Source organism: Palaemon carinicauda, chromosome 20 (assembly GCF_036898095.1).
Source record: "Palaemon carinicauda isolate YSFRI2023 chromosome 20, ASM3689809v2, whole genome shotgun sequence".
NCBI lineage: Eukaryota > Metazoa > Arthropoda > Malacostraca > Decapoda > Palaemonidae > Palaemon > Palaemon carinicauda.
The window spans coordinates 42,539,602-42,564,601 of NC_090744.1; the positions used below are offsets into that span (position 1 = coordinate 42,539,602).

Consider the following 25,000-nt stretch of genomic DNA (forward strand, 5'->3'; position numbering starts at 1 on the left):
AACTTCCCGGTCGATTTTATATTTCATTTGTTAATTAAGTCTTATTATGTCAGTGATATCAATGACTAAGTATAAAAGTACTGAATTGGATTGCATAGAATTGTACAGATTATGTAAAAGGTTCCATAAAAACAATCTTTAAAATAGATTAGGAAATGACCACTTGAAATACTTCTAATATTTTGGACATTTAATGAAGGAACTTGCCCTCCTAAAGGATTCACAATTTCACCATTTAGTTCAGTATAATTTCTACTCGTGTATTTTTTTTATTTCAGTAATCACAGCTTGTGTGAAGCTAGTTGGATTAAAAGGCTTGATCCAATAATGACTGGATTAGGAGCTCGAACCCCTCATCATGCACCTTTGTTGGCATGGGCAGTTCTACAGTTGAGAGCTATGGGGGATTACTCAAGAGCTTGTTCAAAAACTTATCACAAGTTAGCTCAGCGGGCTCTTCATGGGAAGGTCTTTAGTTATTTAGAGACTTCGCTAAACAACCCTACAATAGAGGTGAGTGTGAATATTTTGAAGTCAAATCTATGTTTTTTTTTAATGATTTTTAGGTATCATAAATCTTGTTGAGTAAGTTTTCATTGAAAAACAAATGTTTTTTTTTAATAGAATTATTTTCATCATGTTACTTTATTTTCAATATTAATCTTACCCGATGATCATGTAGCTGTCAACTCTGTTGCCCGACAGAAATCTACGGTCGGGATACGCCAGCGATCGCTATACAGGTGGGGGTGTACACAACAGCGCCATCTGTGAGTAGGTACTCAAGTACTTCTTGTCAACAAGAACTCAATTTTTCCTCTGTCGTGCCTCCGGCAAGACCTACTAATACGCCGTCCCTTACTGGATTTGTTTTCACAACTTTTTGGTGAAGTACACTATTCCAGTTTTGAGCTTTCGCTATGCAGGGGTTTTATCTTCATTTCAAAACTTGAACTCGTTTTGGATAGATTTTATTATGGTGACGAAGAGAGTATGGACTCTCTTTCACTTTTAAACGGCCCGACCCTTCCCTTAGACGGAAGTGTTGGTGTCGAAGAGAGTATAGACTCTCTTTCACTTTTTATGACCCACCCTTCCCTTAGACGGAAGTGTGTTTAGGTTTTTGGTAATTTTGCTTAACAAAGTTATAGATTTATTTTATATCTCTCCGCCATTTATAGGCCTCTTCGATTAACTTTCCATTTATTATAAACTTATAAAAATTTTTATGTTTGTTTATATGCAACCTTTCCTAATAGTAGGCGGTCCTTACTTGGAACCGAAGTTAATTAACATTGAGCCCGTCATATCGTTTTTCCTGTTAAGAATTTATGCTATTTTAATTTTAATGTTTTTGAAAGAATTTCTTTGATAGTCTCGTACTGTTTTCAAAGTTGAACTAACGTTTTGTTTAGTCTCCGCAGTTGTTGACGTTCAGAACGTTCAACTTGCGCTCTATCGTTACGATAGAGAGAGAGTATTTCACGGTTTCACGGTTGCAGTAAGAGTAAACCGATTCTAGCGTTTCGTTCATTCTTTCTTAGCTTAAATGGTTTTAATTCTAATAAAGGAACTTTTTATTTGGGAAACCTTTCAGTTTTTTTTCCTTTAATAAATAATATGTTTTAACGATATATAATTGGGCTCATCTCTCAGGTTCTAAGTCAAGAGAGAGAGAGAGAGAGAGAGAGATAGAGACGGAGGGAGAGAGAGGAGGATAAACGTTTCGTTCAAGCGGGTAACGTTGTTCTCGTTTTTTTGCTCTTCTCCCTAGTCGCTATAGGGGAAGAAGGTAAAACGTTTCTAGAGTTTTATTCTTGTTCCCAGGCTTTATGCGGTGAGAGATTTTAAACGTAGTTTATTTGATCTAGTGTTTAGTCTCTTTTTCAGCCACTGAATTCTTTATCTTTCATTATGTTTTTCTGTTACATTATAATACTGTTTTCGCAATTACTACCTTTTAATGAAGGATAGGATTGCGTGTTTCAGGTACAAACCACTTAAAGTTTCGAGTTCAGTGAAATAAGTGCAAACAGAAAATCAAAAGTGATAAAGTGATATGCGCAAAGTGTTACAGTGTTGCATTCGAGGGTTCGTTTGTTCGTGCCAGTTGTTCACCTTGTCCGATACCTCTTACAAGCTCCCAAGCCCAGGGGAGATGTAATGTCGAAGGACTTATGGGTTCCACAGGTCTTGATCGACGAACAAACGTTTCCCTCCGTGGTTTCGGGTGTATCTACACACGTTGCCGACGTGATCACCCCACCCACACAAAGACGAGAGAGCCCATTTATTCCTCGTCTGCGGAAGAGGTTTCTCGCAGAAACCATGGACCAAATCTTGCAGCTTTTAAGTGCAAGTTGGTCCCTTCCGCGCAAGTCCAACGGCCTAGGTGTAGCCACTGGGTCAGTTCGGACTCCCTGCAGTACGACAACTGCACACCTCCCAAGAGAGGCAAGGTGGGTACCGCAACAGGCAGTAACTCCGTCTGTTGCCGCACCAGCTGTTTTAGACCCTCAGTCACAACGGACAGTAGCTCCGTTTGTTGTTGTCTTTCATAGACCCTAGTGGTCCATGCTGCAGACTATACAGTCTCAGCTTGCTCCTTCATGCAGGAGTATCGTGCTGGAAGGTTGACAATGCACCTGTTAACCTACAACCCGCCGAGGTTGTGCGCTCAGCAGATACTGCGGCTGCCTGCTCCCACCCTCCACCTGTGAGAGCTCCACCACCGATGCGCAGTCCACCCTGCCAGACGCATGTTCTTGCTGCACCATCTGCTAACATGCGTGAGCTACCGCATCAGCAGTGGGAAGGTTCTGTAGAGCTGCCGGGTTCCAGGACTATGCGGCATTCTCCGCAGCCCATGCAGCATGCTCTGCATACCTTACAGCATGCTCCGCATACCATGCAGCATGCTCCGCATACCATACCGCATGCTCCTCAACCCACCGCAGCCCCTCCCACGCACCAGCACTCTGCTTTTGTTGTTGCCAGCTCCCACACTCTGACTGCGGAGAAGGTTGACGATGCACCCGTGGGCCTACACCTCCCACGGTTGTGCGCCCGGCATGGCTTCCTGCTCTCACACTCTTGTTGTGAGAGCTCCTCCACCCATGCACAGTCAACCCTGCCAGATGTATGATGACTCCACACACAGAGCACTCCGTTGCCTGTGCGTGAGCTACCACAAGCTGCCGTGTTTTGACACGGTGTGTCAGCCTCCGCAACACACTGTGGTTACCGCCACTCGCCAGCAGCAAACTAGTCAGTCAGGAGTTGAGGCTTCCCCACACAACTTTGGTTGTTGCCAACTCACAGACTGTCAAACAGTTACATGACGTTGCCTTCTGGTCTGCTACTTATACACCAGTGCTGTATGTCCTCACGCTCCTGTTGTGGTTGACAGTTCAGTTTTTGACAGTTCACAGACTGTCAAGCAGTTTCATAACGTTGCCTTCTGGTCTGCTGCTTTTGCACCAGTGAAACCCTCACTGAGAGAACCTAGCTTTTCTCGGATATGGTTCCTGTAGATGAGAAAGTGCTGTTCTCCCTCCTTCTGATATTCCCTTGAGGACTCTGTCATTTGGAGAGGAACTTTTTATTTGGGAAACCTTTCAGTTTTTTTTCCTTTAATAAATAATATGTTTTAACGATATATAATTGGGCTCATCTCTCAGGTTCTAAGTCAAGAGAGAGAGAGAGAGAGAGAGAGATAGAGACGGAGGGAGAGAGAGGAGGATAAACGTTTCGTTCAAGCGGGGTAACGTTGTTCTCGTTTTTTTGCTCTTCTCCCTAGTCGCTATAGGGGAAGAAGGTAAAACGTTTCTAGAGTTTTATTCTTGTTCCCAGGCTTTATGCGGTGAGAGATTTTAAACGTAGTTTATTTGATCTAGTGTTTAGTCTCTTTTTCAGCCACTGAATTCTTTATCTTTCATTATGTTTTTCTGTTACATTATAATACTGTTTTCGCAATTACTACCTTTTAATGAAGGATAGGATTGCGTGTGTTTCAGGTACAAACCACTTAAAGTTTCGAGTTCAGTGAAATAAGTGCAAACAGAAAATCAAAAGTGATAAAGTGATATGCGCAAAGTGTTACAGTGTTGCGTTCGAGGGTTCGTTTGTTCGTGCCAGTTGTTCACCTTGTCCGATACCTCTTACAAGCTCCCAAGCCCAGGGGAGATGTAATGTCGAAGGACTTATGGGTTCCACAGGTCTTGATCGATGAACAAACGTTTCCCTCCGTGGTTTCGGGTGTATCTACACACGTTGCCGACGTGATCACCCCACCCACACAAAGACGAGAGAGCCCATTTATTCCTCGTCTGCGGAAGAGGTTTCTCGCAGAAACCATGGACCAAATCTTGCAGCTTTTAAGTGCAAGTTGGTCCCTTCCGCGCAAGTCCAACGGCCTAGGTGTAGCCACTGGGTCAGTTCGGACTCCCTGCAGTACGACAACTGCACACCTCCCAAGAGAGGCAAGGTGGTACCGCAACAGGCAGTAACTCCGTCTGTTGCCGCACCAGCTGTTTTAGACCCTCAGTCACAACGGACAGTAGCTCCGTTTGTTGTTGTCTTTCATAGACCCTAGTGGTCCATGCTGCAGACTATACAGTCTCAGCTTGCTCCTTCATGCAGGAGTATCGTGCTGGAAGGTTGACAATGCACCTGTTAACCTACAACCCGCCGAGGTTGTGCGCTCAGCAGATACTGCGGCTGCCTGCTCCCACCCTCCACCTGTGAGAGCTCCACCACCGATGCGCAGTCCACCCTGCCAGACGCATGTTCTTGCTGCACCATCTGCTAACATGCGTGAGCTACCGCATCAGCAGTGGGAAGGTTCTGTAGAGCTGCCGGGTTCCAGGACTATGCGGCATTCTCCGCAGCCCATGCAGCATGCTCTGCATACCTTACAGCATGCTCCGCATACCATGCAGCATGAGCCGCATACCTTACAGCATGCTCCGCATACCATACCGCATGCTCCTCAACCCACCGCAGCCCCTCCCACGCACCAGCACTCTGCTTTTGTTGTTTGCCAGCTCCCACACTCTGACTGCGGAGAAGGTTGACGATGCACCCGTGGGCCTACACCTCCCACGGTTGTGCGCCCGGCATGGCTTCCTGCTCTCACACTCTTGTTGTGAGAGCTCCTCCACCCATGCACAGTCAACCCTGCCAGATGTATGATGACTCCCACACACAGAGCACTCCGTTGCCGTGCGTGAGCTACCACAAGCTGCCGTGTTTTGACACGGTGTGTCAGCCTCCGCAACACACTGTGGTTACCGCCACTCGCCAGCAGCAAACTAGTCAGTCAGGAGTTGAGGCTTCCCCACACAACTTTGGTTGTTGCCAACTCACAGACTGTCAAACAGTTACATGACGTTGCCTTCTGGTCTGCTACTTATACACCAGTGCTGTATGTCCTCACGCTCCTGTTGTGGTTAACAGTTCAGTTTTTGACAGTTCACAGACTGTCAAGCAGTTTCATAACGTTGCCTTCTGGTCTGCTGCTTTTGCACCAGTGAAACCCTCACTGAGAGAACCTAGCTTTTCTCGGATATGGTTCCTGTAGATGAGAAAGTGCTGTTCTCCCTCCTTCTGATATTCCCTTGAGGACTCTGTCATTTGGAGAGGAACTTTTTATTTGGGAAACCTTTCAGTTTTTTTTCCTTTAATAAATAATATGTTTTAACGATATATAATTGGGCTCATCTCTCAGGTTCTAAGTCAAGAGAGAGAGAGAGAGAGAGAGAGATAGAGACGGAGGGAGAGAGAGGAGGATAAACGTTTCGTTCAAGCGAGGTAACGTTGTTCTCGTTTTTTTGCTCTTCTCCCTAGTCGCTATAGGGGAAGAAGGTAAAACGTTTCTAGAGTTTTATTCTTGTTCCCAGGCTTTATGCGGTGAGAGATTTTAAACGTAGTTTATTTGATCTAGTGTTTAGTCTCTTTTTCAGCCACTGAATTCTTTATCTTTCATTATGTTTTTCTGTTACATTATAATACTGTTTTCGCAATTACTACCTTTTAATGAAGGATAGGATTGCGTGTTTCAGGTACAAACCACTTAAAGTTTCGAGTTCAGTGAAATAAGTGCAAACAGAAAATCAAAAGTGATAAAGTGATATGCGCAAAGTGTTACAGTGTTGCGTTCGAGGGTTCGTTTGTTCGTGCCAGTTGTTCACCTTGTCCGATACCTCTTACAAGCTCCCAAGCCCAGGGGAGATGTAATGTCGAAGGACTTATGGGTTCCACAGGTCTTGATCGACGAACAAACGTTTCCCTCCGTGGTTTCGGGTGTATCTACACACGTTGCCGACGTGATCACCCCACCCACACAAAGACGAGAGAGCCCATTTATTCCTCGTCTGCGGAAGAGGTTTCTCGCAGAAACCATGGACCAAATCTTGCAGCTTTTAAGTGCAAGTTGGTCCCTTCCGCGCAAGTCCAACGGCCTAGGTGTAGCCACTGGGTCAGTTCGGACTCCCTGCAGTACGACAACTGCACACCTCCCAAGAGAGGCAAGGTGGTACCGCAACAGGCAGTAACTCCGTCTGTTGCCGCACCAGCTGTTTTAGACCCTCAGTCACAACGGACAGTAGCTCCGTTTGTTGTTGTCTTTCATAGACCCTAGTGGTCCATGCTGCAGACTATACAGTCTCAGCTTGCTCCTTCATGCAGGAGTATCGTGCTGGAAGGTTGACAATGCACCTGTTAACCTACAACCCGCCGAGGTTGTGCGCTCAGCAGATACTGCGGCTGCCTGCTCCCACCCTCCACCTGTGAGAGCTCCACCACCGATGCGCAGTCCACCCTGCCAGACGCATGTTCTTGCTGCACCATCTGCTAACATGTGTGAGCTACCGCATCAGCAGTGGGAAGGTTCTGTAGAGCTGCCGGGTTCCAGGACTATGCGGCATTCTCCGCAGCCCATGCAGCATGCTCTGCATACCTTACAGCATGCTCCGCATACCATGCAGCATGAGCCGCATACCTTACAGCATGCTCCGCATACCATACCGCATGCTCCTCAACCCACCGCAGCCCCTCCCACGCACCAGCACTCTGCTTTTGTTGTTGCCAGCTCCCACACTCTGACTGCGGAGAAGGTTGACGATGCACCCGTGGGCCTACACCTCCCACGGTTGTGCGCCCGGCATGGCTTCCTGCTCTCACACTCTTGTTGTGAGAGCTCCTCCACCCATGCACAGTCAACCCTGCCAGATGTATAATGACTCCCACACACAGAGCACTCCGTTGCCGTGCGTGAGCTACCACAAGCTGCCGTGTTTTGACACGGTGTGTCAGCCTCCGCAACACACTGTGGTTACCGCCACTCGCCAGCAGCAAACTAGTCAGTCAGGAGTTGAGGCTTCCCCACACAACTTTGGTTGTTGCCAACTCACAGACTGTCAAACAGTTACATGACGTTGCCTTCTGGTCTGCTACTTATACACCAGTGCTGTATGTCCTCACGCTCCTGTTGTGGTTGACAGTTCAGTTTTTGACAGTTCACAGACTGTCAAGCAGTTTCATAACGTTGCCTTCTGGTCTTCTGCTTTTGCACCAGTGAAACCCTCACTGAGAGAACCTAGCTTTTCTCGGATATGGTTCCTGTAGATGAGAAAGTGCTGTTCTCCCTCCTTCTGATATTCCCTTGAGGACTCTGTCATTTGGAGAGGAGCCTTAAGCTGCTTAGCCTCCTATGGACTTTTATTTAAGCATAACATGCTTCCAGGGAGGGTAAATGGTTCCGCTTCAGTCGCTAACCCCGTCTGTTGCCACACCTGCTCCCATAGACCTTGGGCTTTGTTGCAAGACATGCAGTCCAAGCTTAGTCCTTGATAGAGGATTTTTTACGGAGAAGACCCTTCTGGCCAACGACCTTCCTACCGGTTGGTTGTACGCCCTGTTGACGCTGAGGTATCCTACTCACGTCCGCCAGTTGAGATGGTTCCTCCACCGGTGCGACCCAGTGTGGGTTGCCAGTCGCACGTTGATGTTATGCTACTCTCGGAGGTGGTTGTGGACGTTCAGTGTGTCACTGGGAAGACGTTCAACAACCAGCAGAGGTAACTTGTTGTGACGCAGTGCGGCAACCTCAGCAACCCGATAAGGGGTTGTCTGTACTACCCAGACAGTCTAGACAGTTTCGGGTTGTCGCTGTACTTCCTCGCTTCCCCATGGTTGACAGTTCACAGACTGTGCAGCAGTACCATGATCTTGTGTCCGGCTCCGTCACGCATCCACCAGTGCGACCGGATTCAGCGAGTCAGACGTTGCCCACTCCGTTGCCGTTTCCTCATCAGTTTCGGATGAGGAACCCTCTGATGAGGACATGGCTGAACAAGAAGATCAATCCCCAGCCCTGCTATCCATCCAGAAGATGCTGAAGAAGGAATACGGCCCTGTCAGGCTGTGGATGAGTCTGGTTAGGACACTGTCATCCGTGGTGCATTTGGTGTCACTTGGAAGACTACACCTCCGTCCTCTTCGGTTTCATCTAGCTCTTCACTGGAAAAGGACAAGACGCTAGAAGCGGTCTCGATCCCGGTTTCCGGAAGGTAAGTCTGGTCTAACCTGAGGAAAGGACTTTATCAACCTTTTATAGGGTCTTCCCCTGACTGTTCAGACTCCCAACCACGTTCTCTTCTCAGACGCATCGGACGTAGGCTGGGGTGCGACCTTAGGCGGTAGGGAATGCTCGGGATTATGGAACTCGCGTCAAAGGACAATGCATTTTAACTGCAAGAAGCTTCTGGCAGTAAGTCTGACCTGGAAAAGCTTCAGGTCTCTCCTTCAAGACAAAGTAATGGAGGTCAACACGGACAACTCCCTGCTTTGATGTTCATCTCCTAGCAAGGAGGGACCTACTCTCTGACATGGTGCGAGTTCGCTAGTGACCTCCTCTCCTGTTCAACAGGTCTAGACTTTTCACTAGTAACAAATTTCTTCCAAGACAACTTGAATGTCTTAGCAGTTTGTCTCAGTAGGAAGGGACAATAATTCCAACATATTGGACCCTCCACAGAGATGTATGCAAGAGACTTTGGGTCACCTGGGGCCAGCCAACCATAGATCTCTTCGCAACCTCGATGTCCAAGAGGCTCTCAATACTTTGCTCACCTATCCCGGACCCAGCAGTGGTTCTTTTAGATGCCTTTCTACTAGATTAGTCTCATCTAGATCTATATGCATTCCCTCCGTTCTAGTTTGTCAACAAGGTACTGCAGAAGTTCGCCTCTCACGTTGGGACAAAGTTGACACTAGTTGCTTCCCTCTGGCCCGCGAGAGAATAACTTACCAAGGTACTTCGATGGCTAGTAGACGTTCCCAGAACTCTTCCCCTAAGGGTGGACCTGCTACGTCTGCCACGCGTAAGAAGGTACTCCAAGGCCTCCACGCTCTTCGTCTCACTGCCTTCAGAGTATCGAAAGACTCTCGAGAACTAGAGGTTTTTCGAAGGAGGCAACCAGAGCGATTGTTAGAGCAAGGAGAACATCCACCCTTAGAGTCTACCAATCGAAGTGGGGAATCTTCCTAAACTGGTGCAAGTCAGTATCCGTATCCTCGACCAGTACCTCTGTAACTCAAATAGCTGACTTCCTCTTATATCTGAGAAAAGAGCGATCTCTTTCAGCTCCCACTTTCAAGGGTTACAGAAGCATGTTGGCATCAGTCTTCCGTCACAGAGGCTTAGATCTTTTTAACAATAAAGATCTACAGGACCTCCTTAAGTCTTTTGAGACCACGAAGGAGCGTCGTTTGGTTACACCTGGTTGGAATTTAGACGTGGTTCTAAGATTCCTTATGTTAGACAGGTTCGAACCACTTCAATCAGCCTCCCTGAAAGATCTCACCTTTAAGACTCTTTTCCTGATATGCTTTACCAGCTAAAAGAGTCAGTGAGATTCATGCCTTCAGCAAGAACATCGGATTTTCATCCGAAACGGCTACATGTTCTACATCTTGGTTTTCTAGCCAAACACGAGCTGCCTTCTCGGCCTTGACCAATATCGTTCGTTATTCCAAACTTATCGATATGGTTGGAAATGAACTAGAAAGAGTATTATGTACTTTAGAGCTCTTAAGTTCTATTTTAAAAACCTTTACGAGGCCCGTCTGAAGCTTTATGGTGTTCAGTTAAGAATTCATCTTTGCCTATGTCAGAGAATTCTTTATCCTATTATTTTCAGACTGTTAATACGAGAAGCTCATTCCCTTCTGAATGAGGAAGACCAAGCTTGGCTGAAGGTAAGGACACACGAAGTTAGAGCTATCACAACTTCCGTGACCTTTTAATAAAATAGATCTCTGCAAAATATTTTCGACGCAACCTTTTGGAAAAGCTAATCAGTGTTCGCGTCTTTTATCTTAAGAATGTCCAGTCTCTTTACGAGAACTGCTACACTCTGGGACCATTCGTAGCAACGAGTGCAGTAGTGGTGGGGGCTCCACCACTACAATTCCCTAATTCCAGAACCTTTTTAATCTTTCTCTTGAAATATTTCTGGGTTGTCCGGAAGGCTAAGAAGCCTTCCGCATCCTGGTTGATTTGGCGGGTGGGTCAAATTCTTTCTTGAGAAGCGCCTAGATTAGAGGTTGTGATGAGGTCCTTTAGTATGGGTTGCAGCCCTTAATACTTCAGCACCTAGGAGTCGCTCAGCATCCTAAGAGGATCGCTAGGCTCAGTAAGGAAGACGTACTTAAAAAGGCAGAGTAATGGTTCAAGTCGACTTCCTTACCAGGTACTTATTTATTTTATGTTTGTTATTTTGAATAACGGCTAAAATAAGATACGGGATACTTAGCTTCTTTGTTAACGTGTATGCTGGTCTCCACCCACCACCCTGGGTGTGAATCAGCTACATGATCATTGGGTAAGATTAATATTGAAAAATGTTATTTTCATTAGTAAAATAAATTTTTGAATATACTTACCCGATGATCATGAATTTAAGGACCCGCCCTTCCTCCCCATAGTGAACCAGTGGACCGAGGAGAAAATTGAGTTCTTGTTGACAAGAAGTACTTGAGTACCTACTCACAGATGGCGCTGTTGTGTACACCCCCACCTGTATAGCGATCGCTGGCGTATCCCGACCGTAGATTTCTGTCGGGCAACAGAGTTGACAGCTACATGATCATCGGGTAAGTATATTCAAAAATTTATTTTACTAATGAAAATAACATTTTACCAGGAAAAAATTTAGGTCTTGTTAGTTTTAGAGACTATTTTTGATAATGTGTAAATAGTGTGATACAGTATACAATAAGTGCTAACATTGTTATTGAAACCATGCTTCATTTAGTACATTTTAATTCACATTTGGCTGTCTTATTCTTTATCATCATAGGGAGACGAGTTACTCCTGCGACTTGCTTCCTCTGTTGTGTACTCCCTTGTATGCGCAGCAGCTGGATGTCTGGATTTAGAACGAATGGGCTGCTTACCAGAGCTTAACTCACTTGCCAAAACATGCTTGGCACAGGACCCACCGGCATCTCTCTTTTGGACTGAAGAAGGTAATAGAGCACAGTGCAAATTCTAGTTGTGTAAAGGGTTATTTGTTCCTGTGTGTAAACAAACCTTTCATTTTTTAGAATAGGGTGGAGGGGCCATTGAATCATTAAAAAATGTATTTGGTTAATGACAGGTGGCATGAGGGGAAAGCCCTGCCCCCTTGCCTTTCACAGATAGCCAATTATGTCTTTGGTCACAACGGATACAGATGTACTGTCGTTATTTTACAACTATTGGATCTCTTCTTACATTTGTTTGTAAAAAGTGTTTTTTTCTAGTGAGTTCTCTTGGTTCTTAATTGAAGCAAACTGAAAGGTAAGCATGTCGGGGAGATAAATTTTGTTCCTTAAGGATGCAAACCTTTGAAACCCCATGTGTTGTTTACCTTTGATAGAAGCGACTGTAAATAGGCCCCTCCTGCTTTGGAGTACAGTATTGTTCTCTCTTTTGATCGGGGGAGTTAGCTATTTCCGAGTTTCGCCCTACCTGCGTACCCAATAATGAATAGTGCCAGCAGTCTTCTCCTGAAGGTGATCCATGTGCTGTAGTGTCAGTGATTATTCCCATTGTTTTCTTGTGGCAAAACACTACGGGCAGGGGTTTGCGTTATAGCTCTTGTAACTTCCTCCTCAAAAAGAGCTCACTAAATATTAGCTGGGGAGACCAAGGCTCGTCTGAGAGAGAGAGAGAGAGAGAGAGAGAGAGAGAGAGAGAGAGAGAGAGAGAGAGGAGAGAGAGAGAGAGAGGAGAGAGAGAGAGAGAGAGAGAGAGAGAGAGAGAGGAGAGAGAGAGAGAGAGAGAGAGAGAGAGAGAGAGAGAGAGAGAGAGAGAGAGAGACGAGAGAGAGAGAGAGAGAGAGAGAGAGAGAAGAGAGAGAGAGAGGAGAGAGAGAGAGAGAGAGAGAGAGAGAGAAGAGAGAGAGAGAGAGAGAGAGATATATATATATATATGCTTAAAATTAAATCAGTCTACCAAAGAGTAAATGGAGTCTCCACGGAGGGACTAGAAATTCTTTGAGCCATCCAATATCCTTGTAACTCTCTCTCTCTCTCTCTCTCTCTCTCTCACACACACACAGTGTGGGAAGGCCCTTCATTTCAAGTTCCTTTGGATGCATAACCATCGCTCTCCTCTTTGAGGAGGAAGGAAGGGTTGGTACTCGCCTGCTGTCTGTTAAGATCACTCCTTCGGAAGGGAGGAACCATACTCGCTATCTAGTACCTTCAGAGTCAGTCAAGTGGAACATGAGTCAATATTGGTATCTATGTTGCGCCCAATATAAGTAAGGGATCCTGTTCACTTTTCATCCACTACAAAATTTTTTCACTGACTGGGACTTTAACGGTTGGTCAGCAATGTGCGACCAGTGCAACAGTGACTGCTGTTTGCACTTTTACCATGTAATTAGTCCTTCTGGAGCTATTCTCCTCTTCCCCATTTGATTTTTACAATTCTTCTCAGAAGTCAAAAAAGTCCAGGAAGGCTGATCAAAGAAAGTCTCGCAGGGACTATGAATGGTCTTTCCTGGGGTTAATAGGGTGTTTGGTTTCCAAGGACTTTCCTTTAAAAGGTTAAAACGGAATCCTATGCGATAGGTATATCAAAGAAATATTGTCTTCCCTTTTCAAGGATCATTGTATCAACATGCAAAGCATATACTTGGTGTATATAAGAGGAACCCTCAAGTTTGGGCACTATTGAATTCGACACAGCACCTCCAGTGCCGAAATTGTCTTGCTATTGGTGACATGCTATTATAATTATTATTATAATTATTATTACAGTACTAGCCTAAGCTATAACCCTAGTTGGAAAAGCAGGATCGTATAAGCCCAAGGGCTCCAACAGGGAAAAATAGCCCAGTGAGAAAAAGAAATAAGGAAATAAATAAAAATGTATGAGAATTAATTGTGGCGGGATGTAAACAAAACACAACCCCCCACACCCTTGATCACTCTTACTTCCAAAATATCCCACAACACAAACTTTCCCCTTACTTTACTTTAAACTAGACTCTTGGACAGAAGGAAAATGAAAACAAAACATAGCCTTAAAACTATATTAACGCAACCAAAAACAGAACGCAAATCATTAAACTGACTTAACACTAAAACAAATCACGTATCACCAAACCATCCACCATATGCCATAAACCAGGAACAATCACAATTTATCATAAATTCAATAGACAAAAAAACACAAAATTTGCTGTATATATCTGTGCGTGAGGGTACCGAGAACGCCAACAATCGGAAAAAAAACAATATCCCTTTAATATACCCAACACCGTTAGTCCACGCACAGTACCAAAATCACACTTAAGACTAAATAAATTACTTAATACTAAACACCAATCATATTCTGCAACACACAAAAAATGTAATGGCAAAACCAAGAAAACCTCTTGGTTCACACGCAACAGTCCTTGCGCAGTTGTAGCCTACTGGCACTGGCCAACACTATCGTACGGCCAATTCGACCGTGCAATCTTATGCGGTGGTCGTCGTCATCAATTGTCGTTAGAGAAATCCGTATTTTATAGCCAGGTCATCAACGTTCAAAAATTCTGTATTTCAGCAGTATATTCCTACATTCATTGTCCGGTCCGGGTCGTCATCATCAAGCTATTCATATACAATCTAATACACACGGCTGGCAAACACCACCTTCCAGGCCAAACTAAAACTCCAAGGAGTATAAAGGAATCCAAAGGAGGAATTACGGCCTGCAATAAAAAAAACACTTATGAACACTCCTAACTAACTTAACTATCGCACTATAATCAAAGATAAACAATAAACTTTCTATCATTCACGAACGCGCCTAACAAAAATGAATAAAAACAGTACTTACTCCGAATATAAAAAACACTAAACAGCCGGCTTCCGAAGAACAAAAAAAATGCAGAACCGACTCCTTCTACAGTCCAAGATCCAATGCTTTCGCCCAAGACATTCATCACCGCCCCTATCCTAGCTAAAAAAAATGTAAACAAACAACCCTCAAATATACCGACAATCTTTCCAACAACAAACAACCATTCGCTAATTACCCTTGTTCTTCGGCGCGCACCGCGGACACACAAACACACGCACACATACTCTCTCGCGCACGCGCGATCTAGCAAAACTAAAGCAAATGAAATTCTCTCTCTCTCTCTCTCTGACAAAACTTAAGTAAATAAACTCTCTCTCTCTCTCTCTCTCTCTCTCTCTCTCTCTCTCTCTCTCTCTCTCTCTCTCTCTCTCTCTCTCTCTCTCTCTCATGACAAAGCTAAAGCAAATAAAATGTCTCGATTTACCAATACTAAAACAACACACTCACTCTCTCTCTCTCTCTCTCTCCTCTCTCTCTCTCTCTCTCTCTCTCTCTTGATTTGGCAAAACCAAAAAAAAATAAATTAAAATAAAATTAATCCTCCACATAATGAACAATTAAGATAAAATATTTTAAGAACAGTAACAACATTAAAACAGATCTTTCTTATATAAACTATAAAAAGACTTATGTCAGCCTGTTCAACATAAAAACATTTGCTGCAAGCTTGAAAATTTTGAAGTTCTACTAATTCAACTTCTATACCTATTTAGGGAGACCATTCCACAGCTTTGTCACAGCTGGAATAAAACTTCTAGAATACTGTACTACAAACAGGATGGTACTGTCCGGGAAGATCTGCATGTAAAGGATGGTCAGAATTATGACAAATCTTATGCAACATGCATAATGAACTAATTGAACAACGGTGCCAAAGGTTAATATATAGAACAGGAATAAAAAATTCAATAGACTGTAAGTTCTTGTACAACAAATTAAAATGAGAATCAGCAGCTGAATACCAGACAGGAAAACAATACTCGAAACAAGGTAGAATGAAAGAATTAAAACACTTCTTCAGAATAGATTCTTCTTCTTTCTTCTTTGTCTGCATCTTTTCCTACTTCTATGTGGGGTCAATGTTTCTGGTCAGCTTTCTCCATCTACCTCTGTCCCACACCTCATCACCGGTTAATCCCTTAGATCGAAGGTCATCCTTGATACAGTCCACCCACCCTCTCCCTCTCCTTCTCGTTTCCTGTGCCTCCATTTCCATCACTCTCCTTCCAATATACTGTTCATCTCTTCTCATGACATGACCATACCACCTCAGTCTACTTTCTTGGATCTTATCTGATAGTTTTCTAACTCCTGTGGTACCCCTAATTACCTCATTCCGTATCTTATCTCTTCTTGTCACCCCACACATCCATCTCAACATTCTCATCTCTGCCACATCCATCTTCTTCTCTTCTGTCTTCTTTATTGCCCACGTATCCGCTCCATACATCATTGCCGGTCTCACAACTGTCCTGTGTACTTTACCTTTCAACTTAACCCCTATTCTTCAGAATAGATTGATCACTGAAAATCTTACAAATCTTTCTTAGTTTTTTGTGCAGTTGAAGAAGACTCAGACCTAATGTTTCTCAAAAGTATATTTGGTGTTGAGAATCACACCTGAAATTTCAAAAGTCATACATAATTAAAGAAACATTATCAATGCTGAGATCCAGATGTTGAGGAGCAGCTGTCCTTGACCTACTGACAATCATTCTTTGAGTTTTGTTAGGATTCAACTTCATACCCCATAATTTGCACCATGCACTAATTTTAGCTAGATCTATATTAAGGGATTCCACAACCCCATATCTACATTCAGGAGATGGAATTGATACAAGATGAGTAGCATCATCTGCAAATGCAACGAGCTTGTTTTTTACGCCAAACCACATGTCATGTGTATATAGTATGAAAATTAATGGGGCAAGAACACTACCCCGAGGAACACGAGATATCACATTCTTATACTCACTATAGTGCCCATCAACAACAACTCTTTGCGATCTTTTACTTAAAAGTTCAATAATGATTCTGAGGAAAGACCCACACACTCCCAACAGTTTGAGTTTGAAAATAAGGGCCTCATGATTAACACGGTCAGAGGCAGCACTAAAATCAAGGCCAATTGTATGATCATCTTGACCACAATCAAGGGATTTCTGTACAGCATTGGAGATTTTAAGAAGGGCATCTCATGCTCCAAGACCTTTACGAAAGCCAATTGCAAACTAGGGAACAGATGATTACTTTCAGCAAACCTATTTAGATGTTTATCAAAAAGACGTTCAAAAACTTCAGACAATATGGGAGTTATGGAAATTGGGCAGTAATCAGTTGGACTTGAGCTACCACAAACACATTTACATTGTGGAGTAACATTACCAATTCTCTAACAAATGCTTACTGTTAAACACATCAGCCAAAAGGGTTGCCTTTTCCTTTTGATAGTGAGTAACAGAGCCATCTGGTTTAAGTAAAAAAGAAACTGTTGTGTCTACACCAAAGAGGGAAATTTAACGGTAGCCTACCACTTATGTTCCTGAGTTGTACCAGAAAGGGTTTCTTTTATTGTTAAATTGTATTGTTTTTCAGTTGAAGCATAGACTCTCTCAGCAAAAGTGCTAAGCTGAGTATAAAGTAGTTACTCCATGTCAAATTTGATCTGTTACCCTTCCAAAGATGATAGGCTTCCTGTTTCTCCAAATAAGCACATCTCCAATCATTATTCAACCATGGTTTGTCTTTCACTTGGTACCTTAGCACATTGTCTCCAAAAACCACCTCTACCACAGCTGGAGACAACGCTACTTACTTATCAACTAGCAATCAGCCACCTGTGAAACATTCAAAAGGATTTCATATTCATGAAGTAAGGAATCTTTGGATGCACTTAGTAACAGGAATGAGGTTATCATTATTTATACACTATTCCTATGGCCCACCATCCTTTTTTCTATCAGCCTTGCCTGCTGAGGTACCACAACTGTAGCTTCTTTGCTCTTCATAGTTGGCATCTCCTCTGAAAGATATGCTTTTTACAGGGCACTGTACCTGAAATTTATTGATACCTGCAAAGATCCTCTACACCTATGTACCTGGGGAAGTGGGCCACCTCATGAGATTATTGTCATAGAGCAGAAACATCTCTGGTAGGAGACTCAGCAATTGATTGTTGATTTTTTCCCCTTCCTTTGTCAAGAGAAGCCCCTCTATGCTCATGAGCTTCAAACAGTCATGTCCTCCCTGGGAACTTGAGCGACCGGTGTATGATGTCATGAGAGTTCTCAGGACTCAAGCAAGCTCCGTATGAACCTTAGAGATGGTTGTCTGATGGGGATCTAACCTTCAAGACTGTCTTCCTTCTATCCTTGGCCTCAGGGAAGTGTGTAGGCGAGTTGTATGGTATTTTGTATGTCACAAGTCTTATCGAAGGATTGAAAAGGTCTCTATGACATTTGTTCCAGATTTGTAGCCAAGACACAGAACTCAGCCATTCATGACTCCAGGTTAGAGCAACTAGTGCATATTGGGATGACTTGCTTTTCTGTCCTTTGAGAGCACTATGGTACTACCTGAAGAGGGCTCAAAGGTTCAGGCTGGAGCAACAGAGATTTTCTAGTTTTGTAGATCATCAGATGTTTATCTTGCAACCAATATCAGGTTTGAAGGGACCATTTTGAGCTCGTACACACACAGTCAGAGGCAACCTGTTAGTGGTGCAAATCTGTAAGGCAGAAGTTTGGAAATGACAATTAACCTTTATGCCCACTTCCCACTGGAGTATAGCCACAGGTCCGTGGGTATTCTTATCCTTGGTTTGATGGTAGGTGCTTATCAGGTTATGTAGCAAACATAGCTCTCTCCCATGATAAAAAGTATCTCGTCCAAGATAGCAGTTGTGATGTAAGTCTAGAATGAGAAATAATAATGTCTGGTCTTTATCCGCTTCTTTCTTCCCCTCCCTTGACTGGTGCAGCAGTTGTGCTAAACCAGATGCTAAATGCAAAAAATCCCCATGATCGAGCAACTTTATCTTATACTTTTGTTTTGAAGTATCTTCCCCATCCTCCCAGACAAGGGGGAGGAAGGACACACATGTATGCAAACCCATTTCTTGTAAATGATCATACAATCGGATATCATATCCTCTATGCGCATGTAGGTTCTTACATAACCATCTACTAATCACCTGTTAAGAATCTAGCCCAACACCAGTGATATATCTATGCCCAAGTCATTAAGAGGTTGGCAGGAGTCATCACTTGGCTCTTTTTACAGTGCCAAGTGCCTTGACATCTTTAGAAAGTAAGCTAGCCAGTTTGATTCTACGGATTTCCTCTTATTAGAGGATAATGGTTTGTATTTACCTAGGAACAAATCACAAGTTTTTAAAGTAATTTCCACTTTTCTTAACTTCTATATATAAAGCTGAGTCCTTTTTAAGTTACGCTTTCCACTTTAGCCATCTCGCAAATCCTAGGTTTAAGGTCAAAGTAAGTGCTCCGTTGACTGTCGAGTGGGCGGTGCCTGTCCTCAACCCATAAGTAACTACTATCACAACTTATCAAAATTTGATAGTTGTTCCTGGTTTGCCAAAATCATACTCGTATTATAAAACTTGGGCGTGTATAATGTACAGTAGGTAGTAATAATACAATTGTTCCAACACAGAGACTTACCTCGAACTACTTTCTTAGGAGTTACCTGTAATCTCCTCTCAACCGACCAGAGTTTTGTGTAGTATACCCTACCTCCGTTTTCTATGGAGGACTAACCCAGGAGTAAGGAGAACATGCCCTGAGGGTAGACCTGAGCTAGGTCGGCGTTAGCTTGGGTCTCGCTAGTCAGTAAGTTCTCTGGTCGCGTCGTGATACCATCACGCCGCTCTCATTCTCTTACGACCCTTTGTGTCCCGACTCGTGTGTCCCATGTGGTTACCGCGTGGTATCTCTGTGCTTTTCCCTTGTGTTCTCGCGTGTTCACTACCTTTCCTTGTGTTTCCCAAGTGAATTCCTTGTTTATTCCCTTCGTGCCTGTGTCTTGTGGTTGTGTGCGATGGAGCAGATCCGCCGTTGTCTTGGGCCTAGAGCCGGAAAGTCGTGTGGAGCGTTCCTTTCCAAGCCAGAAGTGGACCCTCATTCCCTTTGCTCTTCCTGTAGAGGCAGAGTGTGCTCGCCGTTGGATACGTGCGATGAGTGTGTTAACTGGAATGAAATCCAGTGGGTGCGTTATGGCACGAAAAAGAAGAATTCATCGAAACGTTCGCCCAGGAAGTCTAGCATCTCTTCGCCGTTACCGTCGCCAAGTGGATGGTCCGACGGGGCTTCTGTCTCTTCTTCCCCTACCCAGAGTAGGGGACGAGGTAAGTCCGTTGCGGGGAAAGTGCCGAGGGCCCTTCCCCAGGAGTCTAATGTATATGATGTGGGGGTTGCTGGGCCTTCTCAGGCTAGTGGGGAGCCTGATAGTGCTGTGTCTGGGGGTTCTGGAGACTCTGCCCTTGTGCTTGGGGGGCACGTCTCCTCTGACGACCCCATGTGGAGTAGTAATGCTGTGCCTGTCTCTTCGCCCGCTTCGTGGGCCTGTGTTTCAGGTACTTCAGCGGCTGGTAGCGCCCAGGAGAAGTTAGACTCTACGGTAAGTGAGCCCTTCGGGTGGAGGCTCCCTAAAACGCCAGGTAGGTCCCCGAGGCGGATGGAAGAGGGCCTGGATACCTGGTTCCCAAGTGTAGTGCGACTGACCTCCTTTCCAGCTCCTCTGACGGTGGTTCCGGATTCTTTCCTACAACCCTCGACCTCTGGAACTCAGCAGGTCGCGAAGACCTCCATGGCCCCCGCTCCCGTCCGTCGGTCGGGTTGTACAGTATCGTCGGGTTCTTCGGATGGAGGTTCTTCGATCTCTTCAGAAGGTGAAGCGAGGAGGAGGCGCCGACGGCGGTGGGAGCGGTCCAGGAGCAGGCGTTCCCGCTCAAGGTCCCACTCGAGATACAGTAGGAAACGATCCAGGTCACCACGGAGGAAGTACAGGAAGATTAGGTTCCCCGATGATGAATGGGTCTTCGTTCCCCGTAGGAGCGATTTTCAACGTTCCCCTGGCCGACGGTCCAGGGATTATTCGCCACGATGGCCATCGTCCAGCCGCAAATATGACCCTCGCAGAGAGCAATGCGAGAAGGCCTCTTCAGGCAGGTGTAAGACCGTGAAGCTCCCGCCTCACCCCGCCCAGCGGGGGGAACCGTGCTTTCGTACGGGCAGCCTGGTCGGGTCAGCACAGCTGGCTCGGCCCTTGGACTCAAAGGAACGGTTTCCTCAGTCGGGTCATCCCACGGGAACCGCGTCCTCGTCCTCCAAAGAGATTATACGAATGGTAGTTCTCGCCGACACTGCGATTCCCGTCCCGACACCCGACCCTGGTGCGGAGGTTCCCGTCGGGGCAGACCGCTACCACCGCAGGGGAGTGCCCGTTGATCCAGAGCCAAAGCGCCCGGTAGGAGTGCCCGGTGACCCGGCTCCCCGGGATCAGGCAGAGAAGGTTCCCCGACCGAGGACTCGGCGTATCGGAGAGTAATAGGCCTGATACGAAGGCATCATCGTATTGAGGAACCTGTTCCAACCGACGAGGACTTCTGGAGGTCCAGCCTGAGTCGGTTGATGGAGGCACCCGTGCAGCAGAAAACCTCCCTGGCCCTGCCTGTGGCCAGGGATCTAGTCCTGGGACGGGCTCACGTGGATAACGTTGTGGCGGGCAATGCCGAGGCTCCCAAGACACAGAGCTCCTCGAAGTTACTACAGGGACTCAGGTCCCAGAGTAAGTTTTATGTGCCAGAAGGGCAGCGACCGGGAGCCTGCAAGGTAGAGCTTTCCCTCGAAGTTCTGGGACAGGGTGCCCCAGAAGACAGAGCCTCTTCGGCCCCGATTTGCTTTTCGCAGTCGGAAGCGGCGATGATGGAGGAAATGTCGAAAGACTTAGTGCACGTCGCCTCTTGGTTGGACTGGTGGGCCTCCACGCTGGTAGGGGTACAGGCCACCTATGACTTGACGGACCCGGAGCAACAAAACCTACTGAAGGAGCTTATCATCTCCGGGGGCAAGACTTTGAAGTTCCTAACATATCAGTCCCTTGCCCTTTCAGCGAACTGGGTACTGCACAAGAGGGATACTATCTTGGCGAAGCTTTCCCGGAAGATCCCGGACAGAGAGGCGAGGGCTATGAGGAGCCTTCCTGTGTGGGGTGACTCCTTGTTCCCCTTAAAACAGCTAGAGGAGATAATGGAGAAGGTAGCTAAACGGAAGGAAGTGGGCACTCCCAGACCTCAACCAGTAAGGAGGCCCGCCTACAAGAGGTCAACATCAGATGGGCCCTCTACTTCTCAGGCCCCTCCTAGCCTGACGAGGAGAGACGCCCCATCTTCCTCTTGGGTTTCAGCACCACAGCCCCCCCGTAGAGGAGCTCCAGCGGCCTCTTTTAGAACGGCTTATTCAGCTTCCAGGAGAGGATGTTCAGGCCGCTCCTCCAGGAGGAGATAGAGTGGGAGGCCCCCTACTCCTGCGCAAGCCTCAGGGTGGGGGATGCCTCAGACGATATTGGCAAGCATGGAGGGCTCACGGAGCGGAGCCCTGGACAGTATCCGTACTGAAAGAAGGGTACAGGCTCCCGTTCTTAACGGAACCTCTACCTTTGATTCCGGCCAGCCTGACGGAGTGGCTGGCACCCAAGGACCCGTTGAAGAGGGCGGCCCTTCAAGAAGAAGTGTCCACAATGTTGGAGAAGGGTGCCATGGAAGAGGTCGTACATCCGGGGCCGGGTTTCTACAGCCGACTATTTCTGGTAGAAAAGGCGACGGAGGGATGGAGACCGGTGATAGACCTGTCAGCTCTCAACAAGTTTGTTTGCAAGACGGATTTCAAAATGGACACTCCGAAGTCGGTCTTGCAGTCCTTGAGGGAAAAAGACTATATGATGACCATAGACCTCAAGGACGCATACTTTCAAATCCCGGTCCACCCCTCAAGCCGAAAGTTTCTCCGGGTGAAGTGGGGTGCCCAGATCCTGCAATTCAAGACCCTGTGCTTCGGTTTGTCAACAGCTCCCCAGGTATTCACGAGAGTCTTCACGACAGTTTCGGTGTGGGCTCACGAGCGGGGTATTCGCCTCATCCGGTACCTGGACGACTGGTTGCTCCATTCCTCCTCAGAGGACGTTTTGAAGGAGCAAGGTGTAAAGCTGCTTCAATTTTGCAAGGATCTGGGTATCATGATCAACCCAGAAAAATCGAACCTGTCGCCCTCCACCAGGATGACCTGCTTGGGGATGACACTGGATTCCCGACTAGTGAAGGCCTTTCTGTCAGAGGAACGTGTGAACAACCTAATAAAAATCCTTCTGCCTTTCCTTTCGAGGCAACCCAGGAGAGCCAAGGACTGGCAAAGGCTAATAGGTCATCTGGTGTCATTGGAGAAACTGGTTCCCCAAGGGAGGCTCAGGAGTATCCAATGGAACCTGAAGGGTTGCTGGAACCAACTGGACTCGCCCCAAAAATTAATCCCAGTTCTGCCAGACACAATACCCTCCCTGGAGTGGTGGCAGTGCCGGTCGAATACGCTCAAAGGGATGCCCTTCGCGACCGAGCCTCCAGAGATGCTCCTATTCACAGATGCCTCCAACGAGGGATGGGGAGCACATCTCCTCAACGAGACGGCGAGAGGAACCTGGACGGACGTGGAGAAAGGCCTACACATCAATGTCCTGGAGTTGAAGGCAGTCCAAAAAGCTTGTCTGCAGTTCATCAAACTTCTAAGGGGAAACGCTGTGGCGTTGATGTGCGACAACGCCACAGTAGTCGCGTACATAAAGAAGCTAGGAAGCCTCAAGTCAAAGGAGTTGTGCGATCTCGCCCTAGAGATCCTGGATTGGGCAGAGTCGAACCAGATAGTAATATCGGCAAGGTTCATCCTAGGAAAGAAGAACGTCCTAGCCGACGGTCTCAGCAGGATGGGACAGATAGTGGGAACAGAGTGGTCCCTCCTCCCAGAAGTAGCCAGGCTCATCATTCAAAGATGGGGGTCCCCAGTGATGGACCTCTTTGCAACCAGGCTGAACGCACAACTCCCCGTGTTTTGTTCTCCTGTCCCAGACCCAAAGGCGGCCTTGGAAGATGCCTTTCAGCACAAAATTGGACAACCTCGACGTGTACGCTTTTCCCCCCTTCACGTTGATCAGGCAAGTGCTCAACAGAGTAAGGGCTGCCCGAAACTTAAGGATGACTTTGGTAGCGCCCTGGTGGCCGGAGAGAGAGTGGTTCGCGGATCTAAAAGATCTGGCATGCCTTCCTCCGTGGCCACTTCCCGACAGGCCAGATCTTCTACAACAACCACACTTTCTCAAGTTCCACGACAACCCGCAGTCTTTACGCCTTCACGCCTGGAGACTATCGAGCGACTCCTGAGGAAGGAAGGATATTCGTCAGGAACTGCAGAAAAGATGTCGCGTTATCTGAGACGATCTTCGGCAGCGGTCTACCAAGCAAAATGGGCCGCTTTTACGAAGTGGTGTGCTTCAAAGAACATCAAGCCCCTCAAAGCCTCGGTCCCAGATATCGCAGATTTTCTAGTACATCTCAGAGACGAGGTGGGGATGTCAATTCCAGCTATAAAAGGAGTACGTGCAGCCTTGGGTCAAGTCTTCCTTCTGAAGGGCATCGACCTGGGCTCCTCTAGACACATCTCTATGCTTATCAGGAGCTATGAACAAGCCTGCCCTCCTCAAACCATTAGGGTGCCTCAGTGGGACTTGGCTAGGGTTCTGAAGATGTTAAGTAGTCCCCCGTTCGAACCGCTGAAAGATATTGTAGACAGGGATCTCACTCTCAAGACGGTCTTTTTGTTGGCCTTGGCCTCTGCGAAAAGAGTAGGAGAGATCCATGGGCTGTCTTACGACGTCTCTCATTCGAAGGGGTGGAGAGAAATCTCCCTCAAGTTCGTCCCTTCTTTCGTGGCAAAAACCCAGAATCCAGCAGTCTGGGATCCTAAGTTCGAGGGATTCTCAATGCCAGCCATTCCTAAGACTGGGAATCCAGAGGATTTGAGGTTGTGCCCCGTCCGTGCCGTTAGGAAGTACCTTGAGAGGACTGCACATCTCCGGCCGGTTATCAAAAGTCTTTTCGTCTCCACGGGTGTTACGAAGAAGCAGGTATCGAAGAATACCATCTCCTTTTGGTTGAGACAAGTTATTGCCAGGGCCTATAATGAGGAGGGACTGACCCTGCCAGGTACTCCTAGGCCACATGACATTAGAGGCCTAAGCACTTCTTTAGCCTTTGAGAAGAACATGGCAGTGGGCCAGATCCTTCGGGCGGGCACCTGGTCGAACCAGTCGACCTTCACTGCCCATTATCTCAAGGATTACTCAAGGAGGTCTTTAGACAGGTTTTCCATTGCGACAATCATCTCCGCGCTCCAAGCGATTTAACGGTGAAGCCCCAGGTGCAATCGTGGATAGCAAAACCAGGAGACACAGGTTCGTTCCTTTTCACCCTAATCCCCGTTTTCCTATCCCTACCGGAGATAACCACACATATATAACCAATGAAGACAC

General features: G+C 46.3%; 1 protein-coding gene across 1 annotated transcript in view; it reads left to right on the plus strand.

The window, feature by feature from the left end:
- Positions 1–282: 282 nt before the first annotated feature.
- LOC137660305 (nucleoporin NUP188-like) overlaps positions 283–25,000 on the plus strand; it is a 132,119-nt gene continuing 107,401 nt past the window's right edge. The window contains exons 1-2 of the mRNA XM_068395100.1: positions 283–513; positions 11,364–11,532. Coding sequence (XP_068251201.1) covers positions 328–513; positions 11,364–11,532 — 355 coding nt within the window. The 5' untranslated portion in view covers positions 283–327. The remainder of the gene's footprint in view (positions 514–11,363; positions 11,533–25,000) is intronic.